General features: G+C 45.1%; 1 protein-coding gene and 1 long non-coding RNA gene across 2 annotated transcripts in view; both read right to left on the minus strand.

The window, feature by feature from the left end:
* PARD3B (par-3 family cell polarity regulator beta) overlaps positions 1-16,450 on the minus strand; it is a 343,703-nt gene that overhangs the window by 57,690 nt on the left and 269,563 nt on the right. The window contains exon 20 of the mRNA XM_026048404.1: positions 5,589-5,885. Coding sequence (XP_025904189.1) covers positions 5,589-5,885 — 297 coding nt within the window. The remainder of the gene's footprint in view (positions 1-5,588; positions 5,886-16,450) is intronic.
* On the minus strand, positions 14,375-15,318 carry LOC112954736. Its single transcript, XR_003250773.1, has 2 exons — positions 15,267-15,318; positions 14,375-14,553 (listed from the first exon to the last, which is right to left on the minus strand). It is a non-coding gene; the product is annotated as an uncharacterized LOC112954736 (long non-coding RNA).

The following is a 16,450-nucleotide window of genomic DNA, read 5'->3' on the forward strand; positions in this document are numbered from 1 at the left end:
TATTTAAGAGGCTGGCAACACCATCGGAATTCTACTCACACGGGCTCTTCTTCCAGGAACAGACCTGCTCGCTCTCCAAGGACTCACGCTCTGCGTTTGCAGGCAAACGCCGATCTGAATGGGACGCTGCCGATGAACAGGCAGAATTAACCTGAAGTAATTCCATGCAATAACACATTGCATAAGAAAAGAGAGGGCTGGAGGGGGGAAAAAATAAATCTGAATGCCTATGAATGCTTCACACAGCTGCCAAAACCTCGGCTCCCCAGCATCTGCAGCAGGACAGTCCCAGGGGAGCTGTGGGAGTGCAGTATATAAAATTTTACACATCTGTCAATAAGTGAGATGATCCAAATGCAAACCCCAGCAGTCCGGAGGCACGCAGGCAGCCCTGCGACTCCTCCTGAGGGCCTGGAGCTGTGCTCAGCGAGGCCGGGCTTGCAACGAGCAGGAGCTGCGGCCCTGCTCGCCTCCAGCCTTGACAATTCCCTGCTGTTGGGACACGCTCCAAAACCCGCCGGGTCCGTGAGCGCTGGGCATGCATGGGAAGCGAAGGGCATGGCAAGGGTGCCAAGCGGCGTGGGGATTCAAACAAGGGCTATGGGACATGCATTCCGAGCTCCAGCTCTGAAGAGCTTTCCTTAAATACTATCAACCAAAAATACTATATATATATATATATATTTTTTTTTTTTTTTTCTTTTTTGCACATAGCTTGGAAATCAAATGAAGGTTTCTTTAAACACGTTCCAAATAGTGCCATTACTCAGCATTTTTCCAGTTAGGACTTTTAGTACATGGTACCACGGTACCCCTGCTCCTCTCTAGGAAGGAAACTGCAGGTGGTGTCAGGAGCAAAACCCCGTGCAACACAAGGCGAGCGGAGCAACCTTCGCTCCAGGGAAGCTGGAACCAAAAAGGTTTCTGTCCTGCCCTGCTTCCAACCGAGGCCAGCCCCAGGGCTCCTCCATGAACGACGGAGCCTCTGCCATACCCTGGACTTCGCTTATATCCAAAATCTAGCAGGCAAAAAGAGCAGAAATTGCTTCAAGTGGGGATTTTTTTTTTTCCTTTTCCTTTTGTTTCAAGTATTACAGGGAAAGCAATGTGTCTGCCTGCTGCCAAAAAGCTGCCCTGGCAAGCTTGAGAGAGAAAATAATTCCCGTGTCTAATGGGACTGGAGGAGAGGCTCGGGGGTGCGGGGAGGCAGAGGAGAGGAAACCTGAGCAGAGGGGCTGAGGACAGCAAGTAGAGGAGGAGGCTACGTGGCAAGGCAGGGCAAGGCCTTGCTCGCTCTGGCCGTGCTTTGTAAATCACGGTATTTCAGAGCACGGCCATAGCTCTTGTTGCACTGAAGCACAGGGAGCAGCAGCAAAGGGCGCCCTGAATTATGGAGCCGCGTTTCTGCCGTGCTCTGCAGCACCCATCTGGTCCTCCTCAGCCACCAAGGGTGCTGCAGAGCCGGCCTCAGCTCCAGAAAACTTCCATTTCTGCATAATGCAAGCAGGGGACTCAGGAACATCCCGGGCAAACCTCACTGACCCCTGGTTTGAGGCAGCCTGTGCCGGGCAGCTGCAGATCAGCAGGGCCTTGGTTCGAGCAGGACGGTGCTTTGCAGACCGGACACTCCGCAGGAGCGCACATTTCCACAGGGAAACTTAGAGCCTCAATTCCTGAAGATGCATTTTTCAATTAACTTGTTAATGAAAGCTCTGCCACAGCGGGACCAACACTGCATCTCCAAAACCAGAAGGCTGGACCAGACCGGAGCTCTGGACTCCGTTCCTATGCAATAAGGGAGGGATCTTTTTCTCTGTTTTTTTTTTTTTTTTTTTTTTTTTTTTTTTTTTTTTTTTTTTTTTNAGACACAGCTCTGAATTTATTCCTGCTAAACAAAGGAAACCTGTATTCATTTTTGTCAGGCCAGCACTTTGAAATTCCCCAAGATAAGACACATAAATAAATGAAAAATTATCCTTGGCGACGAGTTTGGCATCAGACTCTAAAACGCTTCATACTTCCAGGCTGAGCAAATAAGTTGAGCGTGTCTTCAGCAACTTGCCGGAGATGCGCTCGGCGTGTTTGGATATACTTGACAGCACCGTGTTGGAGGAAGGCAAAAAGGAAACTGCTCGTTGGAAACGTGAGTGAGGGCTGCAACTCGTGTCCCGCCTGGCGTTTCGGTGGCACCGCTGCCCTGACGTGCTCCTCTGGCTCGGGTCTGACACCTCGGCGCTGTCGGAGTCCCCCCAGCCTCCGGGAGGGCATTTGCATTATGGAAAATTGTGCCTAATTGGAAATAGGCAGGAAAACAAGCCCTGATTTGCAAAGAACCGCGTGGTTTTGCCAGCTGATTTTTTCCCCCCGTCTTTAACTTAACATTCATAAAATACACTGATCATGCTAATGCTTCTGCTATACTCATTAATAAGGACAATTTACATTTATATAGCACCTCTCTATCCCAAAGCTTTCAGCAAAGCATACACAAAAAATTACATCCATTTCGCTGAATATAGTCATCAGCGGGAAGAAAATCAACAACTGGGGAGGAATGTTACACAACAAGGCACAAAGCCCTAAACAGCAGCAGCCCAGCGCAGCCGCGGCCACGGCGGACGCTGCAAACGGCCCCGGGCCTCGATGTGTTTTTGCAGGGTTTGCAGGGCACTTACTCCACCCCAATGCACAAAACAGCGACCACGCACGTGCAGCCAGCGCTCCCTGCGCCCTGCAAGGCGCTCGGGTCAAGCTGGAACGCGGCCGAGCTGGATGAAACGCCTGGATGTTGGGAAGCAGAGGAGGGAAGAGGTGCATGAACACCGACAAATGGTTAGTCCGGATCTGACCACAGAGATTCCTCCTCTACAAACGGCCTATGAATTCTACAAGCCGTTAATTATGTTAATACATTCTTCTGCAAAAGGACAAATAGAAAATAAATCCAAGAACGAACCGCTTGCTTCAAGTGAAGAGCTTTAATTCTCTATCATAATGACGCATAACTGGAATTCTCAGACCAAAATGAAATCATCTATTCTCGCTTTGCTCAAATCCCCTTTCTACCCCTCCGACCTCATTTACTTTAGTTGCTGCTCAAGCCTCCGCGTGCTGTATTATATGTTGAGAGTCAGAGGTGGGAGAAAAAGCCATCTATCTCAAGGAAAATTAATAGCAAAACTTTGGGAGAGAGCACGCCTGCGTTAGCAGGACCCAAACATGAGCTATTACACGACAACCGCGGTGATAAATGTTCATCCCTGCAACGAAAAATAACTTTAGTTTGGCTAATAAGCATCCATTATGGCCCTCTCCCATCATCTCCAGGCAGACAAGGTAGTTTTCATCCATGACCCTTGAAAGGAGATTTGTTTTTCTAATTAACATGTTATGCAGAGGTTATTATTTTTTCTTATCTTTCCCTTCTTCCAGCCTGGAAAGATTTCCCCGCCTGGAGTTGCCAGGTTATTCCAACAACTGTTGGCTGAGGCCTCACAATCCACCGTATCAATTCTCATCAAATTATTCAGGTTTGGCACACTTCTAATGGGGAACAACAACAACCTTTCTGTCTCTGAGACAAAGAAAAGACAGAGTTAGGAAAAGAACAAAGGCAGCCTAATAAGCCCAAGCCCAAGAATCCCTCTTTTCTTATTTTCCTCATGTGCTTAAACAGCCTCTACAAGCCTGGGAACTTCTACAAAGCTAAGATGTTGTGGACTGTTTGTCCTCCTGGAGAGAGTCAACACAGACAGACCAGCCTCTCAGCATGACTTCTCAGCCTCAGACATGAGATAACTCTCCTTTTTGCCTGTTGCAGCTTTGGGTCTTGTTTTCCCAGGAAACCGCCATGATATAATATGGAATAACAGCTAAATGCATGTGGAAATCCAGGAACTCAAGAGGGGACCCCAAAATTTAGGCAGGACTTCAACTTTGTCTCCGTGGCAAGTCGAGAGTGCATTTACTGCCTCTACCATCATGATACCAGCAACCAATTAGAAAGAAAAAAAAAGGGGTCAGTGGAGAGACTCAGACATTTCTTTCAGCTGCATGAGAAGAAACACATAAACCCCTAATCACAAGCGATGACATTTAAGATGTTAAGTTATAAAGTCCCTGTTAAAACTGATCTTACCAGGCGACCTTCATGATGGTATCTTAACACCATGCCATCATTTTGAGTTACATCTACATTATTTTTCTGAAGAATATGTGGATTCCCTGCAGCTGAGGAGTCCCCGATTCCCAGGCAGTGTGACCAGATTTCCAATTTCTTGCCTACAACCGGTGTCCATGCGACTTCAGTGCCAACCACCTCAAGGCTCTTGCAGTAAAGCAAAGCCCTTTCCACGGCAAAAAAAGCTGTGAGAAGGGCCTCTTATTTCCCCCTCCTCCTCCCTACAGAGTAAGGGAAGGGTTAAGCATAGTGAAGAAGAGAATTAGCAATGTCATTATGTTTGGAAAGCTCTCCCCCATACTCTATTTAGGTGGAAAAAAACAAGACTTGGCCTATTCCCTGCTCCACACTTTGATTTATGCCCCGCGCCTTTTATTACTATTTATAACAGTGACTCAGTAGACGTTTGAGAAGCACGACGGTGCCACAAACTGCAAACACTCCCCTATCTGTGCTCACACATTTTTCCCAAATTAACAAGTGTGGATCACACAGCTCGGGCTGTGGGAGCCGCTGCACGTCGCAGCACCCGCTCCAGCAGCATCAATGTTTTCTCCTCAAGGTCCCCCATGTCTAACTCTGCCAGCTCTTCTTTTTTGCATATCCTTACACATTTTGCCCACATAATCAGACGTTGGTTTGAAAAACACACTATCAATTAATTTATTTACACCACGATCCTAAGCAAGCCTTATGCTCTTTCAGCCCCAAATTCCAGAAGCAGCGAGTCGTAAAGCCTTCATCACGGAGGGTGCATCATAAACTCCAGAGGAATCTGTTTTCTTGACCATCTTTCCTTAACGCTATCAACCTGGAAGCTTGACAGTAAGGATTAAAAATTGCTCTCTCCTTCTCACTTGGTTATTGGAAAGGCTGTGAAAGGCAATCAGTCTTGTGAAGCCACACTTCACACGCTGCATAAAAATGCCATGATTCCCACTCCTCGCCCCAACCTAATTGAAGCTGCATAATATCACACAGCTGGGGGAAAGTAAACTCTAAACATATGCAATATATCATGCTACCATACAAAACCTCTTACTAACAAGCACTTGATGATCAGCGGGATCAGAAGGGATCTGAAAACAGAGATGCTTTTTGCCGCAGTGCAAGAACTTTTCCTGCGTGAGAGAGGCAAAAACCTCCCTGTCAGCAGGGCAGGAACTGGACTGCAGCCGATTCATTCATCCTCTTTGGGAAATATGGACTTTTCTGTAATGATTTCTTTTTGACTCCTGCCTTGCATAGATGCTCTGGGGACACTAGGGAAAGAAATCCTTTTTCCTCTTGCTAGGAGGAAATCCATGGCTTTCCACTCGGTAAATACAGTTTATTTGGGTTTCTGAACACTCTCCATCCTCTCCCCAAAAGAAAGAAATAAATAAGAACTGCCAAGCAGTAACATTACCTGTCAGCAGGAATCTGCGGGTAGTGCTGCTTGTTTATTTTTGCATATAGCCCTTCCAAGTGCTCCCTCTCCATGGGCGTCGAAGGAGAATCGCGGGGATACAGGAACGTTTCTGCTACTGCTGGTGACGAGGGCCTGTAGATACTGGCTGCTGGAAAGGCCTCGCGGAAGTGATTTACTCGGGCATAGTTTGGATCCACATCATCATCGTCCATGTCAGGACCTGCAGGCCCAGCAGAGTAATCCAGGAGGCCCCTCACCTGCTTCTGCCGCAGCTCCTGATGCTTCGTGCCGATCCTAGCAGGGAGAAAGAAGCACCAAATACACAGTTGGATCCACTGCAGCAATGGCCCCCAAAACTGCCCGCACAAATTCATCACACAAATCTGCAGCACCAGCCCTGAACGTAACTGTTCAGCTCTCCCCGTGCACTAAAAAGCCACTAACACTAAACGGCACGCGTGGCAATTCTGCCACCCTTGCCTTGGTAAGCACAGCCAGTCGTCATTTCAATAAACCAAATTAATACTAAATAATCTTACAGTTTTAATCCCACACCTGCCCTCCGCTTTGCGGGTTAGATTTTATAGGATTACTCCTCAAAAAGTCCCTATTTAATCCATGCCAAAACTTCGGTATCTAACTTAGTCCTCAAACTTTTCATCTGAAGGAGCTAATAAAAATACTGCTGCCCCTTGGCCACTTGACCCACCCAGATTCTTCTAAATAAATTAACTCGTGAAAAGTGGATTAAATGTGAACACAAACGCAAGGATGGCACAGCTGTCGGAAATCAAAGCGCCAGAGTTAATTTGCTGAAGATTTAATTTTTTTTTTTTTTAGTTTGGCTACCTAAATGGGGAAATCATGCCTCATTATAAAGGGGGTAGGGACAAAGTAAAAGAGTGAAAAAATTAATAGAAACCTGACAGAGATGAATTGCTACATATAAGTGAATTAAAGACTATTACTGGCAGTACTCCACTGCAATAAAGCCTTAAGTGGTATTGCAAAATGCTGCTGCTAATCAGGGCCATTGGGTAATCACTTTGCAACAGTAAAACATCTTCAGGTGGATTTCTAACTCAGCTGATCTTCAATGATTCAACATTTCCTCTGGCAGCAAAACTCGGGCAGTGCTCGAGGAGCAGCCCTGGCTGCTCGCTGCTCAGCTGCTCCTCCAGACAGCGAAATTAAATGCAGGGAGGTGGATCAGGCAGAACGCTGACCGCAGTAAGTAATAAATAACATTTACAGAAGATAATGAAGCACGGCGGGAAAAAATGAAGAATGGGAGACAGATAAATGCAGGCAGGGACTGACAGAAGTCAACACGTGCTCTCGACAGCACCTGAGCAGAGCAGCGACTCCCCACAGTGTGAAATGCAAGTGTGGAAGGAAGAGCATCATTTGTACCAACGGAGAGAAAGTGCCACCAGTGAAACGTAATGAGTTCAGGACTCTGCATAGTGAAAAATGAAGATGTTCTGGAGAAAGTCTGGAAAACGAATGGAGAAAATAGTGCCCTGTGGAAATAGATGAGCACGCTGGGAGCTCAGTGCTGTTGATCCAGCTTGTCACCCAGGAACTATTAACTGAAGAATGTGATTGATACTGTTTATGTTGTTTCATTACCATTTATTTTGATGATATTATTTTAATTATTTTTTCAAGCAATTTGTACCCCAAAGATTCATAAATAATTCTAATCGAAACAACATGTCTTTTCATACATATACTTGCATACATTAATATACATCATGCAGGCTTTCAAGTTAGGCCTCTCCCTTCTCCGTGCTAGAGCAAATCTAGATGTGACACTGAGTAAAATGTCTACATTTAATGCTTAAAATGTACCCACACCTTACAGCAGGATGAACCTGCACACGATACAGGGGCTACGACAGCCCTGGCCACTCAGCGTTTCCATGATAAAGCTGAGCACCCTTCTCCTCTCTAAATACCTAAATAAAGACTGTGTGAGAGAACAGTATCTTCCTAAGACTCTTTTTCTGCTTTTCCCCAAGTCCCCAACCACAGCCCAGTTAGTGTCTTTTTTTTTTTTTTTTTTTTAAACAATATTATTATACTAAGGCTCAGTGGGTATTTTTGATCCACGACACTAGTTCTTAGATGTGAATGGGCGGTGAGAAGCAATCAGCTACAATCCATCCCTATCCCTAAAATCTCTGAGGTTCCTACACTCAGGCTTCTTAAAACTGCGCCTTGCTTAGTCTGGGCAGAGCTTCGGGGCGAAGCCTGTGGAAGGCAGGGCCTGATGTCAATACAGGATAAATCCAGTCAACAAGGCACATGTTCCCTCCGTTTACTGCCACCTGCACCGGCTCAGCTGGCTGATGGCTTTTGGGATGGGAAGGCTTTAGTGGCACTTGCAGAATGACGGGACATGCACGTTCATCTTTGCAAGGCCATTGCTGGCACCGGGAGAGACCTGCGTCAAAGCAGAGCTTTTCTTCATAGAGCAATGCATGGTGGTGTCTGGAGAAGGTCGGGGCTGAGGAGCTCTATTTGAAAACAAAAAACATGGTCAGCTTGCACTTCCAGCTAAACTACAAAGCACTGCTAGCAAATGAGTAATTAGAGAGCTGCTGAAAGTAGGCAAAATACCCCTGCTCCTCCGAGGGCTCGTGGAGAAAGATGAAAAAGAAACCACGCAGCAGGGCCTGGTGGAGGGAGCCAGCCTGCCCAGCTTGGATCGGAAAGGAATTTGGGGCAAAATTAGCACTGGCCCATCCGAGCTAAGCTCCGTCTTTGCAGGGAGCTCATCGCCTGGGAGCACTCATTGTGCTGCAGCGACAGGGGACGATTTCCATTGCAAATAAGGCCCCAGACATCAATGAAGCAGGGAGGGAGGTCTACACTGCTGATTTCCATCTTTTATACATAAAGGGACTTCAAGAGAAACCCTCTTGCAGAAAGATTAATATTTTACAAGTTCCACATGGGATTTATGTTTAGAAATGTAAAAATGAAGGCGCTATCTTTGTCTAAAAAAAAATAATCACACAAATAGCTGTTAGCTTCTGCATCCAATAACTGTCAGTTGGGTAGTCCTTGCCTCTGATTACCCTGTTTTTCTTCTACTAAAATTTTTTCTTCTACTAAAAAAAGCAGCTAGAGATTGCTGATGTCTTTGAGATGAATTATTTGAACACTGATTATTTGAATGTACTTAAAAACCTGGGAAAGAGTGGAGGGCTTCACCCTCACCTAATGATTAGGAAAAGCCTAATGGGCTTCGTGGAGGGAGAGCGGATCTGAGGCAAAGGCCCTGCAGCACAGAGGGGACTCCCTGTAGGTGCAGGTGGGATGGTGTAGGGCTGCAGAATGGTCAGATGATTCATTTCTAGGAATGGTCTTCTCACATGGCCATGCAGAAGGCAGGGCACAGCACCACAAAGCGCTGCAAGAGCTCCTCAGAAAACCATGAGGCGAAACGCTCTTTGGACCAACACATGTCCTAGGAATGGGAGGCTCCGGAGGCAAAAGAGCAGCACGGCACCGCGGCATCACGTACGTGTGGCTTTCAAGTCTAGCAGTGAGAGTAATTTGTCCTGCTATCAATATTGGTATATTCTACACAACAAAAGCTGGAATTAGGTCACCACAATTTTCCTTTGTTGCTGTGAACGAGCCCAGCTTCTCCAACTTCTCCTGCTGAACGCAGCCTCCAATTGCTTGCATTATTCTAAGCTGAACCTGCTCAAGAATGATTATTTCTGTTCTGTATTATACTGACCACTCAATATCAGGCTATGTGTATTTCTTCACGATCAATGTTTCATCTTTTCAACATTGCTATTATAATTGCATTAATATTTCTCGTTTCTTTCTCACTCTCCCATGGAAATCTATAAAATTTGCTCAGTGATCTCTCTTTTACCCTATTGTTTCATTTCAATCCAAATGTAGAGAAATACAGAGAAATAAACTGTCAGATGATCAATTTCTTTCTTTCCGCTTTCCTTCCATGCCTTCTCTCACGTTTTTCACCTTTCAAGTTTAGTAACATTTTTCTTAAGTTTTAAATACCGCTCTTGTTATTATGCAGCAGTTTTAAGTTTTCAGACAGTTCTAATGCATTTCTTTTTCTTTAACACATCCTAGCAAACTGGAAAGGAGACTTTTGCTGAGGTCTGACAAAATGCATGCCCTTTTCCTTCCATCACTTGCTACTTGCTCTGCCAACCCCACCACGCAGGCCAGGTCTGCTACACCCTCCCCATCTTATTCCTCTGCTGTTTCTGCATTTCCCTCCTAAATCTGAAACTACATTATATTACATATATTTATTATTCGTTACTATATAAGACAAAAAAACCTATCTAATCAGCACAAGTGTTGCAGCAATTGGTTTACACTTATTAATAATGCACAATAATCACTGGAGTTCCCCAAACCGGAGCACCACAGGATGGGTCTGACTAAACAACTGCTGCAAATTTGTGACAAAAGATAAAATGTCACTCAGCACCACGACGCTGGCAGTGAAACCAGAGCCGAGAAGAGGCACAGGTCACCGTCTGAACAATTTAGTGGAGCAGGAGCGTTTCCACGGGCTTCCTGATCAGGGAAAGGGAAGAGGACGGCTGGCGCGGAGCGGCGGGAAGTCGGCGGCATTTCCTCTCGGGTCTCCCGTGTCACCTCTACTCGCTTTCCTCCTCTACCTGGAAGCCAACATCACCATGTGGCACAGCCGCACTGCTGTCACCACCGGGTGACATGGACACGGGTGGCTGGGGGACGGGCGGCACAGGAGTGCTGCATCAGGCGAGGCCCTTCCCATTTCCTGCGAGCCGGCTCTTCTTCATGACCAGCCGCACACGGATCCTATCTAAACCTTTTCCATTGCTTTCAAGATCCACTAGCTATCACCATGGGCTCTCTTTACAACAAATAATTTTAGCAAAAAATGCAGCCCAATGAAATAGAAAACCTCAATAAGGCAGACGTTTCAAAAAATGCATCCCGTTTTTGTCAGTCAGTCAGCTCCCTGCGTGCCCAAGGTCCGTCCGAAGGTAGGACATGCTTTTGGAGGAAAGCACCTTACAACTCGCACAGCTGCATAGAGCAGCACCAGAGGTGCAAGGAAATGCTCCTCTTCATCCTTCCCACACCCATCCCACCTGACACACTCAAACAAGCCGAGCCCGTCGAATGTACGACCCGGGAGAGGCTGCCGAAAGCAGGAGCTGCCACCAAAGGGTTAAGAGCCCCGTAGCTCCTCTCCAGCTGCAGCCGGAGCTCGGCTCACGATTGAGTTACTGTGGCTTAACAAGTTATTGTGTTTCTGCTGAGCTACTGTCAATGACCACATATGTATTTGCCGCCTGCGACAAACACAATGTAAAACGCTCTCGCCTGACATCAGTGACAGAGATACTGACAGGCACAAGCTGCCTTAAAATGCTGCTGCTCCGGCAGAGCGAGGCAGCTGCGGGGACAGGGACCGCGTCGGCCAAGCTGTGGGACAACGGAGCTCAGCAAGAAATGACTGACAGAGCTGACCCAGAAATGCTCCCATGAAGCCAGGCCACAGGGAGCACCACCTCAGACATGGGCATCGCGGCCCATGGACACCGGCATGAGGAGCATCACCTCACGTGTGGGCTCCATGGCCCCATGAGGCCAGCCCATGGACACCAGCATGAGGAGCATCACCTCATGTGTGAGCTCCATGGCCCCATGACACCAGCCCATGGACACAGGTAGGAGAGGCACCACCTCAGGCATGGGCTGCATGGTGAGAACACGCTCCAACCAACAAGCTGGTGGCGGGGCGAGCCCTGCTGCCGTCCATCGCGCTTTCAGGTAGCAGTATCACACGCGTAGACAAATACCTGGTTCCAGATGCCCCTGCAGCAGCTTTTCCCAATACTTCCTGCTAAGATGTTGCAGCTTCAGCCATACTTACCAGTCACACACTCATACAAAATACCCAAGCAATATTTTTTAAAATTATTATTTACTATATATGAGCTGTGTGCTTAGCACTGAGCAGAGCACAAAGCACAACATAACTCGAGCCCCGAGGTACCAGGCTAAGTAGACAAATACCACGAATGGACAAGAAAATACATTTGGCGACCAAACAACGTATTTCATAGAGAACGGTTCAGGGGCCTTATTTTCTTCACTGGATGAAGACAGCAAACTTTCCTGTATGCTGGGTTAAAAGCACAGATTTTATGGAAGAGCAAACAGATGTATGAATGAACAAGACGCTTGGTACGTCAGTAAAAGATGTTCCTGGGGAACAGAAGACAGCTAGCAAGCAAAGATCAAATGTGCACCAGAAATAAACTGGGAGGGAGCCAAAGGGCTTCTAAGATAATTTCTATTCTGTTTGCAGTAAGGAGAGCAGAGCCAGTGGGTGTGCAAGCAGTCTGAGCTATACCTAAACCATAAAAACCAAAGAAAACCAACAAAACCCCAATGCTTTAAGGTTAGAGATCATTGAGATACTGAACGTTTTTCCACTCACCTGGTTGGTCCTTGTGAAGAGCAGAATGGAAGCTCCTGCACGGCATTTTTCCACTCATGTGACTCTCCCCGAGATCTACATACCGCAATGATTACTCAATTTACATCTGATTTAGTTTCTTAATACTTCAACTGTGATTTTACATAACATTTCTGCTTTTGTCTCTCATTTACCTAATTCATACATATATTGAGTAACGGCTTGTCTAGGGAAAAGCAGCCTATTTCTGCAGGAGGTCACTTAGATTTCCATTGGGTTTAATGTTTTAATTCATTTCTAGCTGCTAGCAAAATATATTTTGGTAACTAAAATACTGTATTTTCATTCATTTACATAATAGTGGACTGGATCCATCCTGCCTTGAGATATTCACTGCCATAATCATTAATGGGAATGGATGTATTTCACTTGAATATCAGAGGAGATAATTTCAGTCCACTGCTTTTCATTTTTTTTATTCCATAATTGTTGTTCAGACAGGCAAGGTCTATAATGCCATTAACAATCTTATTCAATCTACACCTTTTATCAGGATTAGACTCATTTGTGTTTTTTCAACCATAATCCAGGCAAACTCAAGAGGCAAGCATGTCTTAGAGCTTAAAAAACCCTCCTCCTTTTGCCAGTAAATTGAGGACATCTGATATGGACTCATCAAGACTCAAACAATATCTAATTTAGTATTATCTTTCAGAGTATTCTGTTGGCGGCATATTTGTCAAAAACATCCTCTCCATAAGCTATGCAAGTGTTCCTTCATTTTATCTCATTCTATTGTGTTAGATTTGAACAATTTCTCCCTCATAATTACTCTCTCTAATTGTAAATAAGCACAGAAAGTCTTGTAAATAAAAAAGGCATGCCAAAGAAATTCAAGCCAGTAGGGAACTATGCAACTTGGGCTAAACAAGACCCATTTTGCAACAAAAACATTAACTGGTCCAGTGACAAGAAACATAAAACATTGCCCTTTCTAGAGATGTGCAGAAGTACCTCACAGCTTCTGTACAATGCTGAGCTGAGCAGAGCAGTTGTCCTGGAAGGTTTGCAGGCAACAAAACAAGGGGAAAGGAAAAATGTATGGAGATAGAGCTATGCTGGCAGTAAAAATTATGCTTATGACAAACTGCACTCTTTCATACTGCAAAATGAGGATTTTGCTGAAGGCTAAGTTTGAGTTCTGGATAATCAAGACAGAGGTCTTAATGTTCTTCCATTTATTTCAGAGGAGGCAGGGAGTGATTACCAACAGGACATGATCCTGTCATCTTAAGAAATCTTGGCTGTCACAGAGTCCCCATGAGCTTGGAGGAGGGCAGGATTTTACCCTGGCTGTTGGATCTCAGACAGGTTCTGGGCATCTCTGTTTTTAGTTGTACAGCCGGGTAAAACTCAGCAGATTACTGAAAGCCATTTATCACCCCAATTATCTGCTGAATCTAGATATATTTTCTCTACCGATAAGTACCCCAAGCTATTTTTAAAATTACAGTATCATAGAAAAATTAAGGTTGTAGGGGACCTCCTAGGCCACCCTGATGAATCTCCTGCTGGAACCAAGGCTAACGGCACAGGTAGATGAAGTTGCTCAGGATCTCATCTAGATTAGATAGTGAAATCACTCCAGGTTGACAAAACTATTTCTTTCAACCAAGACTTAGGTCCTGAGGCCTTTAAGAACTTTTGGCTCCCTGACTGGCTGAGACCACCTTGTGTCCACAGGAACCTTGCAGACCAAAAGGACGCTGCAGGCCTCCTCCTGCAAGGCGCGTTCCAGGCCTTCCTTAAGACATTATGGATCTTGGGGTAAGCCAGGAGCTCACCTCCACCCAGGGAAGAAGAAATCCCCAGACCAGATCTGTCTGTCTCCAGCAAGCAGTCTGTAACCCGGGCTGGCTGGCGCATCGGCACCTATATGTAAGAAAGAGAGCTAGGCCATTGCACTGAGCTGCTCTGGCCTTTCAGCCGGGCCTTCACAGGGTGCTCGGAAACTGGTCTCCAGAGCAAAGTGCAACCACTGCCCCGATGAAGGGCAAGTCAAGAACATTACATACCTCAAATCAAGAACATTGTATAAAGAGTAGTGTATCCACGAGGCTGTATAGAAGAGCACTGTATCCAATAGTCTCTCACAGCTCACATAGTTTAGCGATAGTGGAAGAAACGGACCAGCCCCATGAGTCATTCTTTTCTTTTTCTTCTCTCCCAGTTTTGAACACCCTTGAATTAGGACATTTTGGGATCAGCTCCCAGGCTACCGCTGTCTTCAGAGGTCCTCCACTGGCAGATGAGCTGCGCGGAGCAGCTCAAAAACGGCTGCTTGGTTTTAAGTGCCATGTCACAACCTATGAAAGGTGGTCGAGAAGTGTGTGCCTCAGCGACTCCCAACCCGGTATCAGTGTCTCAGTGTTCAGCAGCAGGCTTTGATTACACGTTCCGCTATGCAGAGCGGCAGTGGATCTAAAATGAGAATCATTCAGAATCAATGGGTTGGGATTAATCCCTCCTCCTGTCCAGTGCAAGTGCTGCCACAGTAATAAACAGAAATCTGATAACTTCATACTGTCAGCACAAAATGAAACTACGACCTTGACCTGTGCAACATCATCCAGTAATTTTTCATAACTTCAACATACCATACTACACTGCTATGATCTAATAAGAATCTAAAAGTAATTAACTGGAATTTTTGAAAACTGAAGCCTTAATCAAATAAGTATTCTTATCAGAGTTTCAAGCCAGCAATAAAATTGGGACATTTAAAAAAATGGGATCTAATCCAGTCCGTGATCTGATCAGGGTTCAATGGTTATAATAAATTGGGAGTATTAAAGCTGGGATCACATCCAACGCTTTATTTTGTCTAAACGGCAGGACCTAGCTGTGCTGCAAAGTCAGGAATCTTCAATGGAAGATATGCCATGTTGGCTTAACCCTTAAGAAAGGGCGATGCACACACTGAGGCGCCCCCAAAACACGTGGCTTCGTGCAACGCTGCAGGCTGAGAAGAGCAATTACCAACATTTTCAATACAATACAAACTATAAACAGCCATACCAGTACGTTCAGGCTTGGCAAGAGCCAAGGCACAAAAGCTACATGGGTTTGTTATCCTCGTGCACCTTAAGCTGAATTACATATTTAAAGATACATTACACGCTTAGAAGTCCTACCTTTGTTTGTCCAACAGTCTGCATTTCAGCTTCTGCTGAACAATTTGGCTTTTGTACCACACTGCCATGGCTGCAGCTATGCTGCTTTTCATTTTCATTTCCACGAACAAACATATTCTCTGTAATTGAGGATAACAAAACAAACGCTGGCAGAAAAGGAATAAAGTTTCTCTCACAAATATGCTCTCATGTACTAACGGACTGTAAATGTTTCTGTGCTGTAAATGCATTCTCTTCGTACAGGGATCTCGCAGCTGCAAAATTAAAACTCTGTTTGCCAAATATCAAAACCATATGAAGTGATTTTAACCATGGGAACAAGCAGCAAGCTGATAAGATGAGAGAGAAGCCTTCCTCAATTTCTGGAAGTTTTCGGAGAAAGCAAAGGAAACTCACTCCTTAAAAGAGAAACCGAAACTATTATTTAATTTACCTAAATCTGCGACTCACTTCCACTAACACATTCAGTCCAGTCATTCAGGAAGCGTGGGCCAGAGGTTCCTTCTGTTTCCCAAGCTTACTGGGGAAAAATTTAACATTGCTTAAAAAATTCCTCAATTAATTCCGAAAAGGAGCACAAAATGAAGACCAACCTAACAAAACAAGCTACTCAGTGATCACAGAATACTATTATTATTTTTTCACAGAGCATCTCCATATTTACCAATTCATATGTTCCTTATTAAAATCACCCCGTTTTCAACAAGGCCCTCCACTTTATGAGGCTTTATTCTAACACCAAGAAAATGCTCAACTCTGCTGGAAAAGAGACTTTGGTCTCAGCAGGAATATTGGAGTAAAATAATCCTAAACAAACAGGAAAAAATTGTTTTCTTTCAATTGATAGTCACTGTATTTGCATTTGAAAGGCAAACAAATTATTATGTGTAGAACTCAAGTGCCCTAATATATTTATCGAGTTTGTTTTACAATGATTTTCAAAGGTTAGAAAATTAAAAGGCAACCCCATGCGAGTGGGAAAGGGAAGGGGGAAGGGAGGAAGAGCAGTCTTGCTTTGAGGGAACGTAAAGGGAGAATCTCTTCCAGTATTTAATGATGCAGTGAACATCTCGTTGTTAAAATGATAAATTCTGAGTAATTTATACGAACACACTAAAAATACGGATTTGAGTCAGCTTGATCAAAATAAACCTCTGACATCGCATTTGCTTTTTCCTTTTATG

The sequence above is a fragment of the Nothoprocta perdicaria genome, unplaced genomic scaffold, assembly GCF_003342845.1.
Source record: "Nothoprocta perdicaria isolate Ctin4 unplaced genomic scaffold, notPer1 scaffold_11, whole genome shotgun sequence".
Classification (NCBI taxonomy): domain Eukaryota; kingdom Metazoa; phylum Chordata; class Aves; order Tinamiformes; family Tinamidae; genus Nothoprocta; species Nothoprocta perdicaria.